Below are 22,291 nucleotides of genomic sequence, written 5' to 3'. Positions count from 1 at the left end.
AGCAGTATGTCCAGAGCTGAAGTTAAGGCCTCCTCAGTTCAGTGTTACTTCAGAAGTAGGCGAGCCCAGATGTGGGACACAGGAGGCATCAGCTTAAAATTACAAACCCAGTCAGGTACATAAAAACACAGGGAAGAGGTTATAGGTGAGAATCACCAGACACCGAATGATACAATATTATCACAATACTTAACTCTCGATATGCTGAGTATTTCAGTAATATATATTGTGATTAATCATGTTTTCTCACTTCAGTTGTTTTTTTGCTGAAAAATAAGATATTCAAGCATACCAACACTGTCACTAAAACTGCAATACATGTTCCCATAAAATGGAACCCATCTGATAACGGTCTGATATTACTCACATATCTGTCTGCAATTGTATGAGGTCAATTTATGACAATTATATCCTATTTATTTCTGATAATACAACAATTAACTGCAATAAAGCATCAAAAATCACATACCCGTTGCTCTCTACATAGACAGAAATTTGCATTTAATATTTACATTTGCACTCTGAAACATTTGTATTCTACAGAAACATAACAACCAGCACTTGAGTTGTGCTCGGGTGCAATCACATTGTGATCATAAGCGGCCATGAGTGTGCAACAGCCTCAACTCTGGGCAACCATTTAACCATCACAAGCCATAATTAGTCACAGAATGTGGAAAAAAAGCAGCCACCAGTTTGTTTTTTTGGAGATGAAAGGCGGTTGCTGTCCTATTTTATGTGTGACTGAGCTCTTAGGAGGAAGATTTGTTTCCAGTGTTTCCAGTGTTGATGTTTCAAGTTTTCTTAGATAATGTTATCTCAGGAGTGTGGTGAAGGGGATGAGCTCTCTCAATCGTAGTATTTTTTTTAGAGTAGTTGAACTTATTATTTTTTTTAAATATTGATATTCGGTGTCCCTGTATGGATACAATATTGCCAAACAAAATATTGCAGTGCTCTGCTGTATGGATTTTTTTCCATTACTCCTACTGTTTTGTTTTTTTTTTAATTCAGGAACAAAAGAAAGAAGCAATAAATAAAGTAGGCTCAATAGAATGGTATGAAAGCAATAAACAGACTCGTGATGTGGGAAACTGCTGGACCACATTCACATGAGGGACTGATTGGCTCATAATAGACATCCCAGTATCAATAAACATGCACCAGAGGCACTCAGACACAAATTGTAACACATCCTGGATAATTTTATTAGGGAACTAAAATGTTTTATTTTAGATAATATACCAACCTTGTTCCCACAACAATTCCAACTATACTTATAAATTGACTTGTAGTTATATTGCTTTTCTACTACAAGCTTCATTCACACATGCAACACTTTTATTTTATGCCTTTAGATGCTTTGTTATCATCATTATCATTATCAAATTTTGGCCCATAGACTGGATGAGCCAGGAATCGAACCCTTAAACCTTTCATTTAGTATCTGACCCACTCTACACTTGTAAGCCACAGGTACCTGCCGTGTAACTTTGTCATTCCCCAAGTAAAAGGTGTTTGATGTATTCACAGGTGTTACAGTAAAAAGTCCTAATGAAGAGTATCTTTTGAAAGTTAAGAGTGCCTACAGTAAAACAGGCTGACAAATGGATCTGCTTTTTTCACGGACATACAGATAATTTGTACATTATCATGTGCTTTCAGTTTTGGCTATATGGTTTGTATTCTCTGTATTCTCTTCCTTTTGGTCTTTCCCTCTGAGTAGCTCTAAATAAGTCTGGATGTGGCAGATTTATAGCCATTTTTGTGTGTGTGCATGTGTGTGTGTGTTTGAAAATGTGTTTGTGTGTGTTTGCATGTTAGTGGTTTCATGTTAGCGGACAACTTGTAACATGGAGGGCCCAGCTGAGACAGAAGAAGGTCAATTTGTCCCTTCTGCTTCGGCGTTATATAAGTGTCCCATTTCTCCTCCTTTGGTGCTTTCTCTTTTCCCCATCCGTTTTTCCCGAGTTCTTGTTAGGAAAAGATGCTCAAACGCTGACAAGAGTACATTTTTGAAAAAAAAAATTATACACTAATGGTGTTTGTACTTGTACGGCACTCATACACTTAGCAAAAACGTGTCTTGTGTAATGGAAAGTGCTTCGTTCGGTGTAGTTTTTCATTTCTTCCACTGAATGAATCATTCAGTGTTAGGCAAAGCTGATTTAGCTTCTTAATGTGTGTTTCTGGGGACGTCAAGAATCACGACAATAAAAGCCAGCGAGGATTACTTGGAAGAAAGAAAAGCAAAGCAAAGATCTTCTCTCGCTCTGAATAAAAACGTTAATAATCAGAGAGAGCAAAGCAGCTGTGGGCTTCAGCATGATTTACTCTTTAATATGTTCCATAGCAAAGACTGCAGCACCTTTTATTCATCACAAGCTTCAACGGCAGTTCGTTAAATCTTTTTGATTACCCATAAAGGACCCTTTTGTTCGGGCTATCCACTTTAATTTAAGCTCCATTAAACTGTCATTCTCATAAAAGACACAGCCATCCAAGCCAAGAAAGCATCTTTATATTTCATCTTCCTCTGATGCAAACACAAACAGTGGGAGAGTGGAAAAGTCAGGGGCAGTGGACAGCACACAGAGGCCTTAAAGGTTGGAAAGAGCAGCAGAGGAAGAAACAGAGGGGAGGAAGGAGAAGAAGACAAGTGAGGGCCAATGGCGTCAGAAGAGGGGTGAGAGAGTCTACGTGAGCATCTGATGTTGACAGAGGCATCAAGGAGTCAGCCAAAGGCCCCCAGTGAACTCACATACTTAGTGTGTGTGTATGTTTTCATTGTACTTCATATTCACTGTACATTGGCTCAGAAGGCCAACTTTTGTGAGCTGTCTACTCTACCGTATATAAGTTACATAAAAGGTGTATCACAAGCATCAGCTGCACAGCAGAGCTCCCCCTCACAGAGTCAAGGATAGGCTTCTCTTTCACGATGTCATTTGTTGTATCAAACTAAAAAAAGAAGAGTCCAGACTCCACTTTGTTGCTACTTAGTGGAATCTGGATGTTTGCTAAGCTTTCTGTACTAACATCTAGTGTGTGACAGTGTGTGTATGTGTTAAGCTTGGGCCACATTGAATGTTTAGATCTCACGGCTGGAGGTGTCATGGCTCTCCCTCTCACACACACGGTCACCCGCACACAGCAGCAGCGCAGGAAGTGTTGGAGCTCCATGACGCAAGATTTTGATGTCACAAATCCCTGTCCCATAAACCCCTGTGTCTGTGTCAGAGCCGGGACGCAGGGTTGCAGACTATGTTATTCTGTGCTAGCCTGCTTCTGTTGCTGTCAGTTTATCTACTGTTGTTTCCTCTTGTTACTTTTTTCTCCTTCTTTCCTTCCTCTGTTTTTTTTGTCTCCTGCTCTCATCTTTTAAAACAAACACATTCTTCAGCTGAGCGCTAATTATATTATGTTCTTTTCAGTTTTTCTGTGTAAATGTGCATCCTGTCTAATGTGAAGAAGAAATAATTGCAGTTTTTATAAAATGTATTAAGTTTCAGGGAATCAGTCACAACAAGGACATGCAGCAAAAGCTTTTTTTAAATCATAAGAATGAAGAAAATTTGAGGCAAACAATTAAGTCAATCACAGTTATGTTAGTACCCGTTAAGTACCTCAGTGAGACACCAGGCTGAATAATAATCGCAAGCTGGACACGAAGCAAAATCAGTACTGTTATTGTTTTTATTTAACAACTTGAAGGGGGGAAGGGGGGGCGGTGGGGTCCATGCAGGAAGAGACTAGAAGCAAACAGAGAACAAATTCTGCAACATGTGGTGTCAACAGGTGAAATAACCATTAGTGACACAATGCGAGCAAGTCCCACAATAACTTTGAGTCAAGCAATTGAATTTATTTAGAATTAAATCACAACAGCATTCACCTTAATAACATAAGGAAAAGACTATAACATTAAAGAACTTGCCAATAGTCATTAGCAAGCACTAGGTGATAGCAAGAAACCTCTAAGAGGTCCAAGCTCAGGGAGGGGCAGCCATCTGCTGTCACGAGATGGGGGTGAGGGGAAAGAGAAGGGGAAATTGAAGTGATAGAATTGAAGTGACTAATAATGAAAGCATAGGATACCAGTGAATTTGGAATATCTGCTTATGCATGCAGCGGTTTATATATTTAGCTAAGTAAAAGAAAAACAATTGTAGGAATCATATGGATAGTGAAGTGAGGTTTTATTGTCTGTATTTTAGTTGTGGAGGATTAAAATGTCTTTTAATGGGCCTGTGGTCCTGTTTTCTAAAAATGCACAGTATTCCTTGTTGGGTACAGGTAAATGTTTATGGTCTTAAATTTGCTCTAAAAATTGACAGAGTGGAAAAAATGCAAAGGAAGAAAGAGACCATACATATGGTGAACATTTGGTATGGTGTGAACATATAACACACACAGCCAATCAAACATGCATAAGAAGATTGAAGGGAAATTGTCCAAATTTAAATAAGTGTTTTTTAATGTTGTGATTTTTAACCCCTTTTTGATTATACTTCTCTAGGGAAACCATGTTTTTTTGCCCCAAGTAGAGAAGATAAAACCTTTATTTTAACTTTCTTCTGCTGAGAAGTTTTGTAAAAGCACATAAACATAATTCACTTAAAAACTTTATGATCTGCGTTTGGGAATTTAAACTACATACTCAGTTGTGCTTATGATCTGGGGATATTTTTGTCATGTTTTGAGTCCCTTTGATCATTTTTATTCCCTTCAAGGCAAATAATGCTGAAACATCCAGTGATATTTTAGAAAATCAAAAGCTTCTAAATTTGTGGCACTAAATCGGGCCGTTTCCTGTTTAAAAATGACATGACCCTTCATGCACATGCAGATAGCACAAAGAACGTGAAGAACGTCTGTACAGAGTCAACATAGTCGACCCCATACAAACACCTCTGGTTCCAAAATACAGTTTTATAAAGATGTTAAACAAGCACATATAGGTGCATCATTTGGGTGTTCAGAGTTTGACCAGTCTTCAGATCAAGTCTTCCCAAAGAAGCACAATGTTGTGTAACCAAAGTAGATCATATCCATAACATATGAGCCATGAGGCAAGAGTCAATATCTGGTTTTAAAGGACGGCTTGAAACGCTAACCCTGGTTTGCTGAGTGCATGCATTCATGCAACCACACAGTGCTTCATTAGACATATGCACTTAGTCAAAACAGTAAACCCTCTCTAACATCAGTACTTGTTTATATCCCCCAAAGAGTACTTATCATGCAACGAGAGCCGTTTGGCTCGGAAGCTTTAGCAGCAGCCTCTGGAGGTGCCTGAAGAGCTCATCTGAGTGAGAGGGGCCTAAATCAGGGACACTGAGGATTGTAGACAGTCAGCACGTACATGGTCCATCTTCACATGTCTGCGCGGTCACTGTGTTCACACACAGACAGGCTTGTCTTGAATTAACGCAGTTTAGATAAACAGCCCATCTTGCCTCTTGCACATCACATTAAGTCCACCTTTGCCTCACGCTTCATAGTGGCAGATGAGTACATTTGGATGTGGGTCCTGTGTATGCATGTATATATTTTGCTGGACTACGATGTGGAAAGCAAATTTGCCTGTGGGGCCATTAATGTTTTAGTCTATTATACTCTAATGCGCTTTTTCTGTGTCCCTGTGGGTTGCAGTGGTCACCATTTACTCCACATTGGGAGGTCCCGCCATTGCCCACGGGCTGAATGAGACTCAGGTGACCCACATCATCACCAGCAGGGAGCTTCTGGAGACCAGACTCAAGGTTAGAATACACAGAGTAAATTCTCTCTGCAAATCTTTTTTCACAGGAAATTTATTTTTCATCACAAAGTATAAGAAACTACTAGACAAAGCCGTATAAAGCAGCGAACATTACAGTGACAAACATCATTGTGTGGACAAATATCTCATATATCTGATCTTCTGAGGAAACGTCGGAGCCAAAGAGCCAAAGAACACAATGTTCAGCGCTGACAGAACAGAGAAGTTGCAGCGTCCCATAACAGAGTTGTAAATGTTAGAAGACACGTGCCGACTACTTTGGCATGTTTTGGCCAGGTTCAGTGCCAAGACAAGCAGTGCTCCTGCAGTTCATCTTTCCATTTTTATTGAGGCGGCATAAACAGAATGTTCCTTTGTTCACTTGTTCACAGAAAAACCGACTCTTTATCTTTTGTCAATATAGAAACAACATATATCAAGATGCCATGTTTGTTGTGTGTGTGTGCGTGTGTGTGTGTGCGTATGTGTGTGCGTGTGTGTGTGTGCGTGTGTGTGTCTGTGTGTGTGTGTGTGTGTGTGTGTGTGTCAGGCCATCCTAACAGACGTTCCAAGGCTGCAACACATCATTGTAGTGGACAATGCACCGACTGCGTGGCCCGGCTATCCACGTGGCATCAGCATCCACAACATGGCTGCGGTTCAGAAGCTGGGAGCCAGGCACGAGAATGGTAGGCTTTGTCTGTGTGTCTGTTCATTGATTTATGTGAAGTTTGCTTTCAAGAGTTCATGACTCACAGAATTAGGATTGCTCCGTTTTAAAACATTAAAAAAGTATTTAGCTGCTTGCCCATTAAGAAAAAGGTTTTCTCTACAGTTTTGTGTATCATGGTGAGTCACAGTGACAATTAGTCACCACACTCCACTTGAGATAAAGCACTTTCTTGCAGGACATTAACAGTGTAAACAGATCTATGTAGTGTTTAATATTTTCCACGTTACTTCACTATGGCAAAATGCCATTTTCCAGTGAAGGATTTTGGAGCTCTAAGGAGGCATTTTGATCTGAAATTGTGGCCTTAACTATAGTTTGACAAAAAAAAACCTCTTAAAATCCTTTAGAAGTACGGTGTGAATATTTTTTAACTGAAATAAATAAAAGACGCAAAATATGAGAAGAACAACAGTCATACACTAAATCAAATAAAATACAAGTCATAAAGTTTCATAAGGTGTCACTGAAGAGAAGAAGAGATTGAAAGAAGAGCTTTAAAAATCAGACAGAGGCCGGCCTAATGTGCAAAGGCAGATCATTCCACATTCTGGGAGCCACAACAGTTTTAAGCACACTCAAGAGCAGTTCATCAGACGAAAACGGGTGGGTGCAAAAGAATGCAGGAGCTCAGAGAGTTGCGGAAGGGCAAGACCAATGAGGCCTTTAAAAGGGAAGAAAAGACATTTAAAATGAATCCTAAAATGTTAGGGCAGACAGTGGAGTGAGGCTACAATGGTTTCAGAATCAGCCTGGAAACAGTCGGCTTTGTTTTGGCCAGCTGCCTCAATTGGAAAAAGCTTGATTTAGCCACTGCCCTGATCAGCGGCACACAACACACCATATTATTTGTCAGATAATTCCACTGTAAAAGCTCCAAAAGGCTCCAGCAGCACAAACACAGCTGAAGGGTCCAGTTCAGTGACTTCAATCAGTGTTCATGAGGCCTAGCAGGGATCAGTCAGGTGTAGCTGCCACTGTCCACACCTGACAGTCCAAGCATCCACCACTCATGTGGCTGTTTTGAAGAGGAAACTATCCTTACACTTCAGTATCAGGCTCTAAACATACTTTTTATTACAGTTAGTTTTTTAACACGCGGGCATACAGGGACTGACTCTCTTTTGGATGCAGCCTGACTAGAAGAACTGCAGAACTGCCGCTTCATTTTTGTTTTCCTCTGAGGTTACAGCCAAGCTCAAGTCAAAAGAGAGCTACACCTACACCACACAGCTGTCCTAACTTTGCTAGTGTGGTTTCTGTGACTAAGCAGCGCTCTGTTAATGGATCTGGCAGGATTTCTGGTGGAAACCAAACTTTACATTCCTCCCTGTGCCACTTGGGACACGGACAGCAGCTTGCAGTGCTCCTGTTTTCCCATGGATACAGATTTTCAAAACCGAATGTCTATTTCGTTTATTCAGTTATATATACACATTTAATTATTTTTCTTTTAAAAGTGTATTCATCAACATCATCAACTAATAAAATGACAGCTGGCCACTTGGGGGCAGCAGAAGCAACCTACAACACACTTGTTACAAGCTTAAAGTGAATAAAAGAAAATTAAACAAATCTATTAGCAGGCAGGGCTGTTATAACTTATAAAAGACAAAAAAACAAACAAACAGCAGAGCGCCTTGAAGAGAAGCACCTTTCCAACTAAGAGGTCCTAAAACACTACCGTTCACAGCACATGTGTTTTAATCTGCCAGGCTGTTGACATAGCCTTCTCTTCCTCTCAAGTAAATGAAATAGTCAGGGCTTGTTTCTTGGGGGCATGGAGTGGGGGCAGATTGGTATCTGGTCCATTAGGTCATGTGAAGAAGGAAGTGCTAACATCTGTGTCAGATTAAGGTTGATACCGTGCATGCTCAGTTAGCGCACAGATAAGGAAGAGGCCATCACCCATCTTCACTTTTTATTGAGGCCCCTTGAACTGACTGACCCAAAACATGTCTAGCTGGTAGAGTCATGTGCAGATAAAGGGAGAAGGAAGTAGGAAGGGAGGATAGAGCGCTGGGATATAGGCGAGGGTCATGTTTACACATGGCGCTATTAACTTCACATGACATCAGCTTTCGGAGTGCACACGCCTCATATCCACGTCTCTGGAGGGAGAGAAGCGATGTCTGCCCTTGTGACTGTGATGCACTTTACTTCATCCTTTGGTTTGTCAGTGCCTGCTGAGCTTGAGCCTCTTAGATCTGTTTTTGTTCTCGGCAGAAAGCGAAAAACAAAAACCAATCTCTTGTTTCCCAACTGGTTCTGTTCCCGCTGGAAACTGACTTGCTCTTTACTTATTTATTCAGACCGTAGGAGTCCAAGAGAGGGATCAGAAAGCAAGAGATTCATCATATTGTGCTCTGCTGTCTAGACATGCGAATGTCCTTTTCACTGCCTTTATCTGCTGTGTTCTTTGATGTAAAGAAACATTCACAGCAGCTTTTCTTGTACTTGATCACATGTTTTGATTGTTAACCTTACCTGCTGGGAGGCAGTGATGAAAACAGACTGCAACTGAAATCATGGGTGGAAGAGGAAGCTGTGTTAGGCCGCATTCAGCCTGACTGTGCTGAATGCATGAAAAAAGTCATGCACAACTTTTGCTACAGTGCAATGTCAAGGAATATACCAACTCTTTGCAGTAGCCAGTAAAACACATGCAGTTGTACAGTTCTTGGTAAAAGTTGGAAACCAGGAAGTTCTATAGTTTATGGAAAATTATCCTGCTTCTTAATTCCTTTATGTCCTCATCAAATCATTTCCTAATCATTTCACAGATTCAATCACTAGTTTTAAATCATATTGAATACAGAATGATGTTTCTGTATTCAAAAAATGATAAAAAAAAAAAAAAAAGCCTGGTTTCTTTGGGCAGGGCAGCACTGTGATTGACAGGTCACTACAATATATAACCGTACAGTGTTTGTCTTAGCCAGTGCTAATCGCATCTGGTGTCAAATCATCAAGATGATCATAAATACTTGACTAGCTGATGTGTAACATCTGTTACTCAGCGACGTTTTTTTGAGGACCGATACTCGAAAATCTAAAATTTATGCCTACATTCACCCTCAGCCTTGTGCACGCCACGTGACAGCTAGAAAATCATTCTCACGCAAATATGTTGGCCTGAAAGAAGATTTGGACCTACACACAGTTTTTAAAGTCTGCACACACCATACTGTTAACATACTTGTTATCAAATGGGCACAGCTCAAATAGTTTAAAAAAAAGGGGCAACCATGATTAAAGAGGAACAACCGAGCATAAGGAAGAGTATAAGGAGGGAGAAGAGAATAGATAAGAAAGGACAGACAGCAGCAAACGACATGAGAAAGAGAAAAGATGAACACGTGCAAATGGTGTTTTTGGCGAACGCACTTATTTAAACTCTGCATTGTGCCAGATGTGTTACCTGATTAGTTGAAATTAGGTTATTTAATTTCTGAGATAACCATTTAACATTTCTGTGTGTTTGACCCTTAAGTCATGGGGTTTTTCCTACATACAAAAAGACTTTTTTAGCCAGCACACACACAACAAATGAACCGTGTTTCTGGGGATTGTTTAAAAATTGGTTCATTTTTGTGCTATAAACCATTAATCCAGTTCTGCCACCGCCTTTCTCTGTTGACATTCCAGCAACACGTGAGTGCAAGACCCCGCTGCCCTCCGACATTGCAGTCATCATGTACACCAGCGGATCCACAGGCATTCCAAAGGGCGTTATGATCTCCCACAGCAACATCATCGCTGGGATTACAGGAATGGCCGAGAGGATTCCCAACCTGTGGTAAAGACCTCAAACGTGCTTATTATACCACACCCCGGGATATGGTCTAATAGTTTTGGGCTTTAAATGTAATGATTTTTGACTCATCTGTTTGTAAAATATGGAGGCAGTTTTGCAGGGAAATTCACTTTCCAAAGCAGCTTATCTCCTCTGCTACACGTCCAAGCAGAATCACCAGCCAGCAAACATACAGATTAGAACATGCCATTTAGGTTTGTTCATTAACAGAAGAGTGTGATGCACTGGATTACTGGAAGCAGAAGAAATATAATCAAAACTGTAATCAAAACACTGTAATCAAAACTAAGCTGAGGTCAATGTTCAAATTTCTCTCTTCTGCATGTTTCAAAGGAATATTTTAACTAACATTATGGGAAATGTGCTTGTTCAGCTGGTATCATCATGCAGCTCAATTGCTTATATTAAAAGAGAAACTGACCCGTCTCCGGGGATTAAGATGGGAGTGAGAGGAAACAGAAAAGGGAGGGAGTTTAGTATGAGTAGAGGAACAATGTGGGAGAAAAGGAGTCAGGGTGAGATGGATGGAGGTTAAAGGGGTTTAGTTGTGACAGTCTCAGTCGATCTTATGAAAATGCCGGCTTTCCTTTGTGGATTAAGTAACACGGCTATGTAAATCTCCCCCTCATTCATGGCTTGAATGTACAACATGTTCACTAAAATGGAAATTTCCCCAAAATTTGGTTGTTACTTGAGTTGAGATGAATATGTTTTCAGTAGGTGAGGCTGAACTCAAAGGAAATGTAGCTCATAAACAGTATATATCTTGAAAATATGACTAATGTATAACTTGCAATAGTTTGTCTTAGTACTGATTCAGCTTGATGAAATAAACGACTGATTAATTTCACTAAAGGGTCATTCCGTCTCAAATCAACCAACCAAATTCGAATTGAATATACAGACTGTAATATGATTGCTGTTAATTTCAGTTTTTTTTTAACAAATACCTTTTCAAATTATTTTTTTTCCAAACACCTATTGACCCACTTTCATGCAGTTTGCCTTGCACATTGAAATCTGTGGCAATGTTTGAACAATACAAAAAATAAAAATATATGCATATATATCTTAAAAAGTGTTTTATATATAAAGGTAAAGTTTTTACGCAAATTGGGAAAGGTGAAGCAGGAAGCCTTCTAAAAATTGTCTGACTTGAGATGGGATGACCCTAAGACCTTCATGTGGTAGTCTCAAACATTTAATAGCCCACATCAAATCGGGGGTTTTGAAGTCTGCGTGTGTTTTTAGTGAAGAAGACACCTACATCGGCTACCTGCCTCTTGCCCATGTACTGGAGCTCAGTGCAGAGCTCGTATGTGTGTCTCATGGCTGTAGGATTGGCTATTCATCGCCTCAGACTCTTGCTGACCAGGTAAAACCTCTCATCTGTATCATCTGAAGTGCATTCTGGTTTTAGGGTTGACTTTCATGTATCTTATATTCAATATATAGTGGTGAAAAAGAAAGTACACCCTTTGTCTGTTCTAAGATTTTATATATCAGGACATCTTTACCATGTTCTGAAACTATTTAAACACCACATCAGAAGAATAAGAACACACGACATATTACACTGTCTCATTATTCATTCAACAAAAAAAACTAAGCCAACATGTAGAAGCATTGTGTGAAAAACTAAGGCTACATCATGATTCAGCAGCTTGTAGAACCTTGTTTAGAAACAGTAACATCCTGTATGACTTTATCAGTCTCTCACATCATTGTGGAGGAATTTCGGCCCACTCTTCTTTACAGTCGTGCTTCAGTTCATTGAGGTTTGTGATACCTTTATGCGCCGGTCTCTTAGCCATAGCATTTCAGTCAGGCTGAGGTCTAGACTTTGACTGGACCAATGCAGCACCTTGATTTCTTTCTCTTTTCAGCCATTTTTTGTAGATTTGCTGCTGAAATTAGGATCATTATCCTTTTGCATGATCCAATTTCAGCCACACTTTAATTGTAGAACAGATGGCCTCACACAGGGCTGTAGAATACTTTGGTATCCAAGGAGTGCCCAGGTCATGTGGCTTAAAAACAAGCCCAAATCATGAAGCCTTATACAGTTGGTATAAAGTTAATATAAGGTGATTGTGCTGTGTATGGCCAGACATCTCCACTTTGGTCTCATCTGTCCAAAGGACATTGTTGCGGAAGTTTAGTTGCGAGGCTTTCTCCTGACAACCCTTCCAAATAAAAAATACTTCTCTTTCTAATTATACTGACCTGAAGTTTAAGGGTTAAAGGCCTGTAGAGTCTGAGATTTAGCTCTTGGGTTTTTTGCAGTTTCTCTGAGGATTGCTCTGTCTGACCTTGGGGTGAATTTGCTGGGACGTTCACTCCTGGGAAGATGGACAGCTGTCTTGAATCTTTTCCACTTGTGAATAATCTTTCTCGCTGCAGAATGATGGACTTCAAATAGTTTGGAGATGACCTGATAACCCTTCCCAGACTGATGAGCACCAACAATAACTCTTCTAAGATCATTTCTGATGTCTTTCCTCCACTGCATCTGTCAACACTCATGTGGATACTCGAGACCAGCAAACTACCAAAACTTCTGGTTTTATAGAGTTGCTCACACTTGCAGATGATCAGTTCTAAGCATGTGTTTGATTTGCAGGACATGCTTGCTATTTACCCTCTGAATTCCTGTGGAAACAGCAGGGGCATACTTTTTGTTAAATAAATAATGAACCAATATAACATATTCATCTGAGGTTGTATTTAAATAATTTTAGATCCCGCTAAGCATCAGATTATTTTTCTGTTATGTACTAATACAAAAACAACCTTAAAGTGGACAGAGGGGATACTTTTACTTTTTCATGACTGTATATAGCTGGATCTAGTAGATTTTTAGACATCATTTCAGTCCGAATATGCGCAAAACAAACCCCAAAAATGAGGTAACAGCTAATTCCAATGTAATAATTTAAATTATCATTTGATGTTTCTTTCTCCCACCCTAAGTCAACAAAGATCAAGAAAGGAAGCAAAGGAGACACCAGTATGCTCCAGCCCACTCTGATGGCAGCGGTCCCGGTATGGCTTAATGCACTGTCCAGCATAGTGTTAGAGAACCATTACCATTAACAATAACAGTATCACTTACTGACTCACTCGACTTGAGTCTGTGTGTCAAACAATGCTGCTGGCTTGCGTTTGAGGCCTGTGCACAAGGTTTACTCATGGAATAGCAGTGATAGAGTCCAGCAGTCTTGGATCTGCTGGATCTTGGTCTGACGTAAATACATCCTACCAATGGTCAATGCTGCATTTAATCACCAGACAATGTTTGATTCCCAGGGGTCTAAGTTGAATATTTGTGGTTACCTAGTGCAGCTTGTCTTTGAAGTAAATTTTACTAAGTAATCCATTTCAGCAGTAAGGACTCCGAGATGGGCTTTGCTTACATTTTTTTTACAGTTTGTTTATTAAAGAACACCCCAAGGTAGTCAGAATATGTCAGAATTTAAGCTGCTGTAATCACGTGGACATTTTTAACATTTTACACAGTTAATGCAAAAAACTTTAATGTGAAATTAGGTCATTTGTAGCTACAAGTTGTTTGTTTCAGTCTTTTCACTTTCCTTTTACAACACTCAACTTTTGGTTTGGTAGAAATGCTGCAGATGGCTGTTTTAAGTGAAAGAGTCCAAAAACCTACCCCCCACTCCCATTTGCTCTAAACCAAAAACCACATTTAGTAGCTACTTGGTAGATGTATGATGTGTATGAAGTGATTATTATTAAAAGGGGGAAAAAATGATAGTATATGATGGACTAAAATTCAGACTGTGGCCTGAAACATGACTTCAAACGAATCCAAGTGTTCACGCTTTTGAAGGTTCTTCTGGTTGTAGTTTTATTGTGCTTTGCTGCAGAGAGATATTCATATAGTCAACAAAATTTAGCACTCTGTTCAGTCGTGTTGGAGAAACAGGGTGTCTACACGTCCAAAAGAAGTCTTAATTATATTGTATTTTACTGTTAAAGTGTCTTTTAGTTTGCATTTTCCATCTTGCAGTATCTTAATTTTCCCCCATTCTACAACCACGTCCTTATTCACAAGTTGTCACAGCGGGTAGCGCCACATGCTTGATTTGGAAGAGTTTTATGCTTGATGCTCATCCTGACACAACTCCAAAAGGATACGTGTCTCTTCCCGGGACATTCTACAAAATTCATATACTGAAATTGTGTTTTGGAGGCTGTAGTATTTTTGGAATACTTTAAAGTCCAATCCATGCTTCAATTCAGAAAGCTATAACAGCTATATCTACAGCCATAGTATGATAAATGTTATTTCTTCAAGTAGTCAATAAAAGTGGACACATACAGTTGTGGTCAGAGGTTTACATCCACTCAACATGGGCATAAAGGTCGTGGTAATTTGGGGGCTTTTAATTATTTCTTCATTGCTCTTTTTCTTCACTCACACATCCAAATCATTGAATTCAGATATTCTAGTCACAGGTGAATAAAATCAAGCACTTCTACATGCAGACTGCTTCTACAAACATTTGTGAAAGAACAGCTCGCTCTCAGGAGCTCAGTCAAGTCCAGCGTGGTACAGTGATAGGATACCACCTGTGTAACAAGTCCAGTTGTGACATTTTCTTGCTACTAAATGTTCCACAGTCAGCTGTAGGTGTTCCTGCTAAACACTGATTGGTGGATGTGTGATCATGTCTATATTGGGTCTGTCGGTCCCAATATAGATAGTATTTTAGTTAATCAACTCATTTGTTTGTAACCAGGTTAAAACTGTCATTTATTGAAATGTGTTGAAATATTAAATATGTTGAAATCTATGTAAAATAGTAATGGTTAGAGTATTTAGAAAATGTTTAAATTCCTTTTGCTCTTAAACTTATGAAACAGTGTGTTTTATAAGTTTAAAAGAGCATTTGCATTAAGTATCAAGTATCCTGTTTCATTGTGAATGCCTGGTGTTACAAAACAGCCCCTTCAGTGGGCCAAAATTGGAGGTCCAAAAATGACTTATAAAAGATGTCACTCCAACATCACTTTGTGCAGTGGGTTAATAACAAAGTGGAAGCAACTGGTATCAAGAACCACTCAGCCATGAAGTGGTAGGCCAAGTAAAATCACAGAGCGATGTTAGCAACAAACCTTCAAACTTCATGTGGTTTCCTAATTACCTCAAGAACGGTGTGTAGAGAGCCTCATGGAATGGGTTTCAATGTCTGAGCTGCTGCCTGCAAGTCTTATATCACCAATTACAATGCAAAGCGTTGGATGCAGTGGTGTAAAGCACGCCACCATTGTTGTCTGGAGTGACGAATTATGCCTCTCGGTCTCTCAATCCAATGAACGAGTCTGGTTTTGGTGGTTGCCAGGAGAACGGTAAAGTGTACAAGTTTGGTGGAAGGGCGATTATGGTGTTGGGTTGTTTTTCAGAAGTTGAGCTTCTCACTGAAAACCCTTTACCCCTCCACATATCTCTTATCATTGTGGCCACATAGCCAAGTCTTTATCTTGTCTCACCATAAAACGTCTCTCCAGAAGGCATCTAATCAGAATCAGAACTTTATTAATCCCAGACGGAAATGCGTGAGTGAAAGAGTGTTGTGAAATAAATTATTTTTATGCTGGCAAAGAGAAACTGCCTGTTACAATCATACATGGACAGCAATCTATGCAATCTTTTGATTCTGTGTAGAGAATTTGAGAAAAACCAAGAGAAATTCAAACTTATGCAGCCAATTCCTTTTTTCTTTTCTTTGCCTCATTAAAGATGTCTGGAAAAAGAACAGAAAAAAAAGAAAGCATTAAAAGCTCCAAATTAATATGACATTCCATAATGAGCAAATCTGTGTACATTGTGGCCTCAAAGTTCTTATCCTTTTTTAAAAAACTTTACCAGTTTGATGCCCAAGTTCACACTGTATTTACATGTAAATTGTTTTAACTGTATTATTAGGATGAAAAGTTACATTTGCTAACCTACCAGTTGTTCAAAAGTCAACAGACTGCTGATAACAGACTGATAGTCTCGGTACTTTTCCTCCATTCAGGATTTTGTTTTCCCATATCTTGTTGTTTGACTGTGACCATTGCCAATACTGAAGACGCCTGAAAATGAATGTCATCTAACAAGCTAGTTGTATTCAATACAGGATGCACTCTTCTCTCCCTCTCACTCACATGGAGAACACCCCCCACCCCCATCTCCCAGTGGTCGTAGTGTAAAGGCCAGAGGGCCCCAGTTTCTGGAACCATTCACAGCTGTAAACAGAACGTGAGAAAGCCCCATGTGGTTATCCCCACGACACGCACACACATACAAATTGTTTGCTGTGATATGACAGCAGGCGGCTGCATGGATCCTGTGTCGACTTCCTCTCTCACTGCTTCATGCACACACGTACACACACATGCACAAACCCAACAGGACCAGCTGGTTTTTATTGTTTTTTTGGTGGGAGGGGGGTTTGTTTGTGCCCTTTCCCCATTTCACCATGTCCAGCCTTTTGTCGACACTGATGTAGATGATGAAGTGCTCTTGATCTGTGGGTTTCTGTTCTCTGCACCACAGTCCCTTTGGTAATACAAATTGATACCACTTCCCATGATTGACATTGCTCTTCCTTGTACCGTCATGTTCCTAGTACCACTTCAGCCCATTTTTAGCAAAGAAGATATTTGTTGTGAATGTTGGGCTAAGGCATTTTGGGCATTGGAAAGAAGATAGTTTGAGCTGATATGACTGACAGTGGCTTAGTTACCCAGTATTAACAGAGAAACATGTGCATTCATTAGGACCTCCAAGTTTCTGGCCACCAGGCAGATTGAAATGTGATACTTCCTTTTTTTTAGTCTGTTCTTGGACTCCTGTGGAAAAATATCTGCATCCTCTGCTGCTTGGGCAGGGATAGCTCAGTAGGTAGAGTGGAGGCCCCATGATCGGAAGGTCGGGGGTTCAATTCCCCTGAACAGCTACCCTGAGGTACACCTGAGCAAGGTACCGTCCCTACACACTGCTGCCCACTGAGTGAATGGGTTAAATGCAGAGAGGGATTTTCCCCACGGGGACCAATAAAGTACACTTTCTTCTTAATGTTCACCAGCTCATTTCTAAGTCTGTCTGTTGTTTGGTGCTCAGAAAGTACTTCAGATGAAACTTAGTGTTAATCAGAATAGAGATGAATACAGATGCTCATTCTGGTGATAATTCTCCTGTAATGTATCAGTGAAAGCTGTTCCAAGGAAGTCCTAAATGTTTTGCTTTGTCGCTTATCTGGCATATTGTTATACTTTAAACAAAGGAGCTCAGAAGGAGCTGCTTTAGCTCACCTGGTTGAGCTGCTGCCACTGCAGGGGCCTGGGTTTGAGTCTGCTCCAATCCTTTCCTGTGTGTTGTCCCCCTACCGTTGTTCCCTACCTTCCTATCCAACAAAGGCTAAATGTCAAAAAATAAATATAAAAAAAAAACAATCTAATGTTTAGGGCCACAGTTAGTAGTGGGTTTACCACATGGTTTTGTTTATTCCAAAGAGAGATTCCCTCTTCTGGTTTGCTTTTGTTTTTGTTTTTTTTAGTTTTGTAGGTCACATAGAAATTAGAAACACATTAAATATCCATTGGGGAGCCTTATAGTTATGAAACCAGAATTGAAGAGCACACGTGCATGTGTGCTTGTGTTGATCTTTTCTTTTGTTTTATAAAGTTTCTTAAATATGAGATTTGGGGGTTTTGAACACATTAGTGTTTAGTCTTTTTTAAAAAGCAGGGACCATATGTCTAAGCCCACCCAACATGAAGGTTAACTCCTATTGTCGTCCTGTGACAGGGATATTGCTATCAGTGTATATGTTGGTTTAGATGTCAAACATTTCTGCACATTGATGCTGAAAAAACATGCTTAGGGTAACATTAGAACCGGTGTCATCGCATAGTCTGTCCAGCAGAGTGTGCTCCAACTTACAATGGCTGGATTCTTTTTCGTGCTTTCAAAAAAACTTTAATAAACTCTCATTGATTTATTTACCAAATGTTTCTAAGAAAAAAAAATATTGGCTTAGATATTTATATTGCGATCTTTTTGCACCATATAAACTTGCCCTGGTCTCTAAAATCCAGCATTTCTCAAGTTCTGCTTCGTGCCAGAGTTCAGATACATACTACTCTTCATTGCTCTGACTCCAGTATAATCACCTTTAATAATCACCACAGCTGTAAGTTCACTTATAGATTAAATATAAAAATTACATTTCTTAACCATCATTTTAGTCTTTTCTCTGTATCTGTATCAGTCTTAACTGTTGCTCTTATTGTTACCTTTTACATAATAATGCTCTTTTTCTTTTCACCCTGTCCCGCCTCCTGACTTCAGGAGATCATGGACCGTATCTATAAGAATGTGATGACAAAGGTCGAGGAGATGAACTGTGTTCAGCGAACACTCTTCATTCTGGCATACAACTACAAACTGGAGCAGCTCGCCAAAGGATACAGCACACCACTGTGTGACAGGTATGGAGACTTATATCACCAATTACTGTTGCATTTGCAGCTTGGACTCTCAAGGAATATTTAAAAGTCATAATTTCTTCATGTATTTGTTCTTTGTTCATCCAGACTGGTGTTCAGGAAAGTCCGCTCTCTGCTAGGAGGACGGACACGGGTGTTGCTTTCAGGTGGAGCGCCACTCTCAGCAGCCACGCAGCGTTTCATGAATGTGTGTTTCTGCTGCCCAGTGGGTCAAGGATACGGCCTGACAGAGACCTGTGGAGCTGGAACCATTAGCGAGTGTGAGCATGAATGGAAATCTTACAGTAGGCATGCCTACTGTAAGATTTGTAATGTGTGAAATTATTTTAGTTTGAAATGTGTAAAATTTCAAACCACTCACAAATTAGAAAAACGAAAACATTTTATGTCATTAATTTTTACCCCTCAGCCCTAAAAGGCTGATGATGTATTGTCATCACCCCACCTAGTGAGCGGATGGGATGGACACCCAAGTTGATGAATATGAAAATTGATCAATCGAGAGTGAGCGGATGTAATTTTTCTAGCTTATACCAAAGGTGCATCTGTTAAAAATCTCACATGAGTTCAAATCTCTGTGACCTCAACCCATGTCAAGGTCAGAGGTCAAGTTTTCTGAAAATCACCAAGGACTTTAATATTCATACCACAGGTGTAGCTACTCAGAGGCTGAGTGTTAGCACTGCCGGTCATCAGTATTTTTAATGTGAGCTGAACACATTCAGTGTAAAATTCCTGTATCCTATTTGGCAACAATCAGTCAGATCACAGTTCCCATCTGTCTTGTGCAAATGAAAAAATACACTCACTTGTGAGTTTATTAGCTTCAACCAGTTTAACAAATTCAGTCCAGTACAGTCATGTTTTTTTTAACTGTTTTACACATGCTTTGATTCAGCTGTATGATCACCAAGTGCATTGGTATCATTGTGACACACTCACAGTTGTGCCTATTATTCTGCTGACCCTATTTTTATAAACGAGGCTAGACTAAACAAGGGAAATGCCTCACTACAATGGTAGTAGACTGTAGTAGCTACTGCTAGGTGTACCTAAAAATCTCAGCATAGCTAAAGCTACAGACCTCCTTTAGTGATCATAGAGGGAGAAATAATTTTAAGGTCACATTTTACTATTGTGCTTTATGGATACCGAAATGGGCAGCGCTACTCCAGGTTGCCCTGTAAATCTGCAGGGCATTTAATAAAGTCACAGACAGGACCCCCGCTTCATAAACAGCTGGAAGCAACACTCCAAACCACTGTTACGTTATGCTTAGTCTGTGTGCAGTGGAAGACAGACAAACAGAGGGACAGACACTCTTTATGTACAGTATTACACTTTATTGCTGATTTTATCATGATATGTAAGAATAAAAATGGGATATTGCCAATATTTTAGGCATCCTTAGAATTTCACAAATCACATTTTTTCAGGCAAAATTGCTAGCTTGTTGTGTTTATTTGTTTATTTAACAGGGACATTCCATATTACTGGATATCAATGTGAATACATAAGATGTAAACATGCTGGGCTTTAGTAAAGCTGCTAATTTACATCTATAGAGCCCAGGCACGTAACATAAAAATATACTTACTACCAGTTTTTCCTCAATTTTCCCATATTTTTCCAATCAAATCCTGGCACCCTCCTATTTTGTGGTTTTTCCCCATGAAATTCCCGTCAACTTTGACAGCCTGAAAGCAGAGATAAAAACAGGGGGAGAACACAAAGAGGGACAGAGGCCTTATAGCCAGGATGGGAAAATGGATAAGAGGAAAATAATTAGTAGATATACAGTGCGTGGGTTGCAGTAAACAAAAAAAGGGAGTATATTATCTGTTTTCAGCAGAGTGGTGTGGAAAAATCAACATTAGTAATAAGTCACGCTACACTGAGACCCTATCAAGTTTTTTAAAAAAAGGAAAGAGAAAAAGAAATGAATATGAAATTTTATGAGTTTTGTAAAAGAAAACAGAAGAAAGAGTGAGAGTCTCCATTCCCTCATAAACATGAAGACCAAGAATGTTTCACATAACTACGGTGCCAATGTCTGTCCCAATAATCAGATATGAATTAATCTATCTGTTCCACTGCCAAAGCATTTGCGAAATGTAAGAAACCCTATCAGCCTTTCCCAGGCAGACCAGACCAACAGACCCATCAAATCCACTGTGGTCAGGAGTCAGGAAAACACTGAGTTGCGAACACTCCTTAGGGATGGGGTTTCCATGGCGAGGGAGCAAGTCAGGTCGTGTTGCTATGGCAATAAATGTTGTGCCTTGATGCTAGTGTGCTCCCTGATATGTGCATGTGTCTATGTGTGTTGTCTGTTCTAGTGTGGGATTACAGCACTGGGAGAGTGGGAGGACCACTGGTGTGCTGTGAGATCAAGCTTAAAGACTGGGTGGAGGGTGAGTGAGACTGGGAGAGGCACTACGCACATATACACACACATTTTATGATGGTATAAACACGGTCATTTGCATTCATATTCAAAAAAACATCAGTCTGCATGTTTTGTTTCTTTATTGGTCATCACATACGCACTTGATCCAACACTTTCTTTCACATTTCCCTGCCTGGTGGGACTTTGAGCATTGCTCTGTAACCTTGTAAGGACAGCACTGGTCTCTCCACTTTTTACGTAAGGAATCATAACTCACTTTCATTGCACTCTGTTGAAGTTTTGATACTTATCGAGTTGAGTTTATTCCTTGCAGAGTAAAAATAGAATTTTAAGTAAACATACCATCTGATTTTTGGGTTTTTTTTGTTTCTCAGCAGTGTTATGATGTAGCAGATTCAGTCCAATAAATGTTTTTTCATTTCTAATCTGCTGATGCTTTTAGGTGGGTACCGTAGCACTGACAAGCCTTATCCCAGGGGAGAGATTCTCATTGGTGGGCCCAACGTAACGATGGGATACTACAAGAAGGATGCGAAAAACCAAGAGGACTTCTTTGTAGACGAGAACGGCCAGCGTTGGTTCAGTACAGGCGACATTGGAGAGTTTCAGGAAGACGGCTGTCTCAAGATCATTGGTGAGGAGGCATGAGGAGGTGTGTGTGTGGGTGGAGTGTGTAGAACGAGAAGGTCTTATCCTGGTTTTTATCGCCACTAAGTCTGAAGCTCACATTCTCATGCTGTTGCCCATGTTGTGACTCTCATGCTTGGTCTTGTTCCAGACAACCTTTCATCTCCACTTGCCATTTTTCAGTGTGTCAGAAAAGCTTTTAACAAATCACATTTTACTTCGCATCCTACACTCAACAAAAATATAAACGCAACACCTTTGTTACTGCTCCCATTCCCCATGGGATGGACGTAGAGACCTAAAATTCAAAATTCAAAATCCAGATACACAATATAACCATCCCTCCCAAACAGTGGTCACAAATCAGTCCAAATGTGTGGTAGTGGGCACATCTGCTATATTGAGATAATCCATCCCACCTCA

General features: G+C 39.9%; 1 protein-coding gene across 1 annotated transcript in view; it reads left to right on the top strand.

Annotated features, from left to right (window-relative positions):
- Positions 1–22,291, top strand: part of LOC102299161 (acyl-CoA synthetase long chain family member 3) — a 54,062-nt gene that overhangs the window by 13,545 nt on the left and 18,226 nt on the right. The window contains exons 4-12 of the mRNA XM_005926641.3: positions 5,656–5,765; positions 6,315–6,453; positions 10,143–10,293; positions 11,563–11,686; positions 13,285–13,356; positions 18,674–18,813; positions 18,919–19,091; positions 21,171–21,245; positions 21,684–21,875. Of these exons, the coding sequence (XP_005926703.1) occupies positions 5,656–5,765; positions 6,315–6,453; positions 10,143–10,293; positions 11,563–11,686; positions 13,285–13,356; positions 18,674–18,813; positions 18,919–19,091; positions 21,171–21,245; positions 21,684–21,875 (1,176 nt within the window). The remainder of the gene's footprint in view (positions 1–5,655; positions 5,766–6,314; positions 6,454–10,142; positions 10,294–11,562; positions 11,687–13,284; positions 13,357–18,673; positions 18,814–18,918; positions 19,092–21,170; positions 21,246–21,683; positions 21,876–22,291) is intronic.

Source organism: Haplochromis burtoni, unplaced genomic scaffold, assembly GCF_018398535.1.
Source record: "Haplochromis burtoni strain Fernald_Lab_line unplaced genomic scaffold, NCSU_Asbu1 Contig_94, whole genome shotgun sequence".
NCBI lineage: Eukaryota > Metazoa > Chordata > Actinopteri > Cichliformes > Cichlidae > Haplochromis > Haplochromis burtoni.
This window is presented reverse-complemented; position numbering and strand designations above follow the sequence as displayed.